General features: G+C 46.4%; 1 protein-coding gene across 1 annotated transcript; it reads right to left on the minus strand.

The window, feature by feature from the left end:
• Positions 1-4,654: 4,654 nt before the first annotated feature.
• On the minus strand, positions 4,655-5,389 carry LOC110907469 (leucine-rich repeat extensin-like protein 1). The gene has a single exon (XM_022152449.1). It carries the CDS (start codon positions 5,387-5,389, stop codon positions 4,655-4,657), a length of 735 nt encoding a protein of 244 aa, XP_022008141.1.
• Between the last annotated feature and the right edge of the window lie 331 nt (positions 5,390-5,720).

A 5,720-nucleotide genomic window follows, 5' to 3' on the forward strand; every position in this document is an offset into this window, starting at 1 on the left:
CAAAATAGAAACGTAAGGCGTACATCAATCGTATTTCGTCTGGGCTTATCAGCATGAGACCTGCCCCAGAGCCTTTCCCGCTGGACGATCCGTTTGTGTAGAGCTTCCAAGTTTGTCTGGCTGTACTGGACTCTGGGATGTCCTGAATTGCGGGGTCCTGTATAATTTCTCCCTCAGGGACTTCGGCCAAGAAATCGGCGATCACCTGTCCCTTGATTACTGTCCGCTTTTGATACTCGATATCCAGGGCTCCTAGTTCAATCGCCCATTTGGCTAATCTTCCTGATATCTCTGGTTTGTGTAAAATTTGCTGCAGCGGGTAATTCGTTAAGACCTGCACGCGATGCCCCTGAAAGTATCTTCTGAGTCGCCGAATGGCGTGGACTAGCGCCAGGACCAACTTTTCGAGTGTTGGATACCGCGTTTCCGGTCCCGTCAGAACTCGGCTGATGTAATATATAGGCGTTTACTTCCCGTCTCTTTCCACCATAAGTATCGCGCTTACTGCGTTGTGGGCCACTGCCAAATACATTTTAAGTACTTCTTTTGGGTATGGCGCTGTTAGCATAGGTAGTTTCTCGATGAAGCGTTTCATGTCTTGTAGGGCTTCTTACTCTTCGCCGGTCCATTTGAAATTTTTCTTGTTGAGGCAATCTTTTAACGTCTTTATAAATGGAAAAGACCTCTCGGCGTGTCTTGCTAGGAATCTGTTTATAGCCACTAAACGCCCATTTGACGCTTGCGCTTCTTTCAAAGTCCTGGGAGAAGGCATCCGCGTTATGGCGGCTACCTTTTCCGGGTTAGCTTTAAAGCCGTCCCGGGTGACTACTACCCCCAAGAACTTGCCCTCCTCTACCCCAAATGAACATTTCTTGGGGTTGAGTTTGATATTGTATTCTCTGAGCTTTTGGAAAGTTTCTTCAATGTCTTCAAGCATTTTGCTTTTCTTCCCTGCTTTTGATTACCAAATCGTCAACGTACACTTCTAAGTTTCTGCCGATTTGTGTTTCGAAAGCTTTATCCATGAGCCGCTGATAAGTGGCTCCGGCATTTTGCAGGCCGAGGGGCATTTTGGTATAGCAAAAAATGCCCACATCGGTATGAAACGCCGTTGTTTCTTCATCTTTTCTGGACATTATGATCTGGTGATAACCCTTATAGGCGTCTAAGAAACATTTATACCTATAAGGGACCAGAGAATCAACCTTAAAGTCCATCTCTGTCACGGCCCCCGCGCCCGGTTTGACCCGGTCCAGGAGCCGCGGGACAGAAACCTGTGGTACAACGGAAGTCTAGCAGGATCATTTAAACTTGAAAATGCCCGAATATTATTTGTTTCATAATTCGGGATAAACCCCGTAATTTACAGTAGAGGAATTTCATAGGAATTCCCTTATTTTACAAAACATGTTCATTTATTTATTTATTTGAGCCACTACTTCAAGCCTGGGAGTGCTCCGTAGCACTTGTTCTTGATTCACAGTAGATCACCTGAAACATGTTTTAAAAATATTTTGTCAACGGGGAAATACTGAGTGAATCATTCATTTTGATAAAATGACACATAGTTATAAATTACAGCATAAGAGCGATTACAATGGCATTTATCTTATTTTTATCTGGCCTTGCCACCCGTGTGACGATGGGCATACCACTATTGGGTCCAGTCACCCAAGTAGTGACGTTTTGTCACTGTTAGGATTTATTAGCCTAACCGTGAGAAATTAGTAATGTGCACAATATCCCACTAGCCAGTGATTCAAGATAACCACGACTTAATCCCTGTAATTATAACATTTGAAAATAATTTGAGGTATTGTAAAACAGTTGATAAAAAGAGAATGACTCACATTGCAAGTTTATACGGGCAGGGTTTAGCCTACTGATAAGTCGAATAACCTAGTTTAAACAACAATGCACACGAACCAGGTTAGTAACTAATACAGCATTTACGATAACTCACGAGATACAACCCTCACAACAAATGACAAAGTGCCATACTAAACATCCATCGAATTAACGACGAATGACAAAGTATAACCCTAATGCGGGCAGCACTTAAACATCCATTGGATAGTTTCAATCGATCGGATATTTAATCGTAGCAGCGATCGAGTTAATACCCGGTATTGTGGCAGTACCTCACTATAGTAATTTATAGTTTTGAGCAGCAATTCTTCGTTTTCGAAAGTTTTCGTCGACACAGAGGAACTGCTCATGATCTAAGCTATTTATAGCTGAAATATGATGTTCTCGCGGCCCGCGTAACCCATAAGCTAAACTTTACGCGGCCCGCGTGGCCGCCTAGTCTAGGCGTAGGTCTGGTTGGTCACAAGTAGGGTCACCAGGTAGTCAACACGTGGTCCCGGAATACTTATCCGGTCAAACGTAAGTTAACACGGCCCGCGTAAGGCTAAGCTATTCCTTACGCGGCCCGCCTGAAACCCAGTTTTCTTGATTTTCTTGATTTTTCATGTACAGTAGGGTTTCAGGGGTCCGGGTTCGAAATTATGGGTCGTCTAGGGACATTTTTGAAGGTCCTTACAATCTCGGGCAGCGGGTAGGCGTCTTTGGGGCATGCCTTATTCAGATCTTTAAAATCAATGCACATCCGCCATGTGCCATCTGGCTTCTTTACCATTACAGGGTTTGATACCCATGTGTGCTATTTTGTTTCTCTGAGGATTCCAGTTTCAACCAACTTTCATACTTCTTTGACAACCGTTGCCTTTCGATCTGGAGCCATACTACGTTTACCCTGTGCGACTGGTTTAATGCCGGGGAGTGTTGCTAGCTTGTGCCTTATCGCGGGGTATCCCAGTCATGTCAGAGTGCTCGAAAGCAAAGATGTCCGTGTTTCTTCTCAGCAGCTGTTTCAAATTGTTTTTAACTTCAGGGGAGAAGTTGTCCCCTATTGTAACTGTCTGATCCGGATGACGTGTGCTTAATACCCATCTTTCCGGGCCGATGGCGCCGGTGGGCCCTTAGCGGCATCTTTTGGTATTCAGTACCTCTCCCAGCTTGTCTCGAAACACCGTTGTAATACCCCGCGGGGTGGGGAACTTCATGAACCCCGCGCTGTGGAGACTATAGCGTCCAATTTCCCCAGGGTGAACCTTCCGATGATTACATTGTGGTATGACTCAGCGCGTACCAAAAGGAATTTTAGGAGTATAGTCCTTTCCCGGGGCTCTTGTCCGAATGTAACTGGGAAAGTAATCTGGCCAATTGGATCAACCTTCTCTCCCGTGAAACCTTTAATAGGGGCGTGCACTGACTCAAGCAGCCTTCTATCTTCTGGTTGCATTCTATTGAAACAATGCTCGTAGATGATATCTTCAGAACTCCCGGTGTCTACCACTATCCTTCTCATGTTATAGTCACCTACCGCAGCGGATATAGTTAAGGCATCAGTGGTGAGGTGTAAATCTTCCACGCGAGGTTCAATTGTCATGGTTGCCAGCATCCAGGGTTCGAGTGTGGAAAAACTCCATTTGGCCCCTTTTCCCTTGTCCGCCTATACCATGTTTAGCTCTCGCGGCCTTTAACCCACTGCTTTGTCGTTTTCTTCCTTAACGGGAGGCGGTCCCTGTTTGATGTCTCGCACCAGGTGTGCCAATTTACCCGCTTTCATGAAATACTCGATTTGCTTCTTTAACAGAAAACAATCATTGGTATCATGGCCGCTCCCTTTATGGTATTCACAGTACTTGCTTGTGTCTTTGTTGGGGTTGTCCTTTAGCGGCTTTGGAGGGTTGAACCTGAGGTTCTCGGAGGCTAGGATTTCTGCTGGCATCTTGCTCAAACTAGGGTAATCAGACCGCGGTTTAGAGGATTCATTCCTTGAGTAGGTATTTCTAGACCTATCGTATCGCGAGTCTGTTCTATCTTTCTGATATCGGTCTCCTCTACCTTTACTTTTAGAACTCCGATGTTCTCTATCCTCCTGACCTTTCTGAGCCTCCTTCTTTCGATTGGCCGCGTGACTAGCGGCTACAGCCTTTTCTTGTATAACATATAGTTTGCCTATCCTCAAGATTTCGTCGATGGTGGGAGGCATGCCATCCCTATCGTGAAGTGTTCTTAATATCTCATCATCATTTACCCCTTGTAGGAAGGCTCCACACGCTAAATTGTTAGTGACACCTGGGATTGCCAGGCTCTCTTTGTTGAATCTAACAATAAAACATTCCATCGTTTCATTGTCTCTCCGACGAATGTGGAGGAGTTCGTTTTGATCTTTTGTGTGTTTTCTTTGTTGGCTGAACTGTAGTATGACCTTGGCCTCTAGATCTTCGAAACTGTCAATTTCCCCGATGGGTAAACTATCCCACCAGACCCGGGCTGCACCCCACCAGCGTTTGGACAAACATCTTACACCAGAGGGGCATGGGCAAACATGCTACTTCCCCGACACTTTTGAATAGGTTGAGATGGTCGTCAGGGTCGCCTAGACCATCCTACTTACCTACAGTCTGAGGCATCTTGGGCTTTTCCATGATAGAAGCTTCCGCTATTCTTCTGGTGAACTTGGATTTGAAAGTAGCATCCACTAGCTTGTAAGGTCTGGTTAGTTCGTCTTCTTCTACATTGATGGGTTGTATTGGAGGAGTTGCCCCACCATGGCTAACAGGAGGTTGAGCCGGGGTAATATTCAGTGTTGGGTTGGGGCTGTGTTGTCATACGTCGGTTCCGCTGTCGGCGGGGTTTGACTGTAAACGGGTTGTGATGTTGGGAAAGTCCACCAAGGCGGCATATAAGCCGCGTATGGCGATTGCTGAGAATAACCTTGTGGCCCCACCCTGGGGGTGTACGTTGGAGTATTGTATGGGGGTAAATACCCGTATGGGGGTGCGAAATAATATCCGGGGAAATAAGCCTGATTTCCCGGCGTGACTGGGGCGTTCAAGACTCCCGCCGGCATGACCACTGGTTGATGGGGTGGCGTAGACAACGCCACCGTTAGCACTGCCGAATACAGAGGTGGCATGGCGTAAGTGACCAAGGGTTGATAGTATTGGGGCGCGCTCACCGGTGGTATGACGGTGCTTGGGCTAGCCGATGTAAAAACAGGCATAGTGCTACGACGTATAGTCTGTGCACTGGAGGTTGTTGCTGGGGCGAAAACATTCACGCCTGTGGTAATTGGTCCAACTGACTGGAACTGTGAAGAAGTATATGAAAATAGGTCTGCTGCCGTTGCCCCAGAAGAAACGGCGGTAGTGCCAGTAAAACCTGGTGGAGGTCCTTCTGCTTTGAATTCCAAGTCGAGAGACCTGGTCACAGCCGGTGAGGCTGGCATGGAGACAACAAGGCTTGTTTCTAACAACGGATTGCCAGTTAGCATCACCTGACTTGGTGTTACTGCTATGTTCTGATCGCTTGCCATTGGGTTTAGTCTTGTTGTTGCTACGGAAGGGTCCCACGGATGGCGTCAATGAAGAAACACTAACCTTTACAGTAGTATCCAACGAGGACTTCAACTCCTGGCGATCCGAACTGCTAGCTGCAAAACAGAACACCGTTAGGACTCGTTACAGGAATGGGGTTATTCCTGTAACCACCCTCCGGCGTGAGAATAAGTCTCGGTTTGGGAGAAAGTTATAAGTGAATAGGGAAGAGAGAATAAGCGAGAGCAAGATGGATCATACCTTAGATGTTTACCTCTATTTATAGTTTACCATTAGGGTTTTCCCTAACTTAGGATGGGCTCCGATAAG

This window comes from Helianthus annuus, chromosome 14, assembly GCF_002127325.2.
Source record: "Helianthus annuus cultivar XRQ/B chromosome 14, HanXRQr2.0-SUNRISE, whole genome shotgun sequence".
Lineage (NCBI taxonomy): Eukaryota > Viridiplantae > Streptophyta > Magnoliopsida > Asterales > Asteraceae > Helianthus > Helianthus annuus.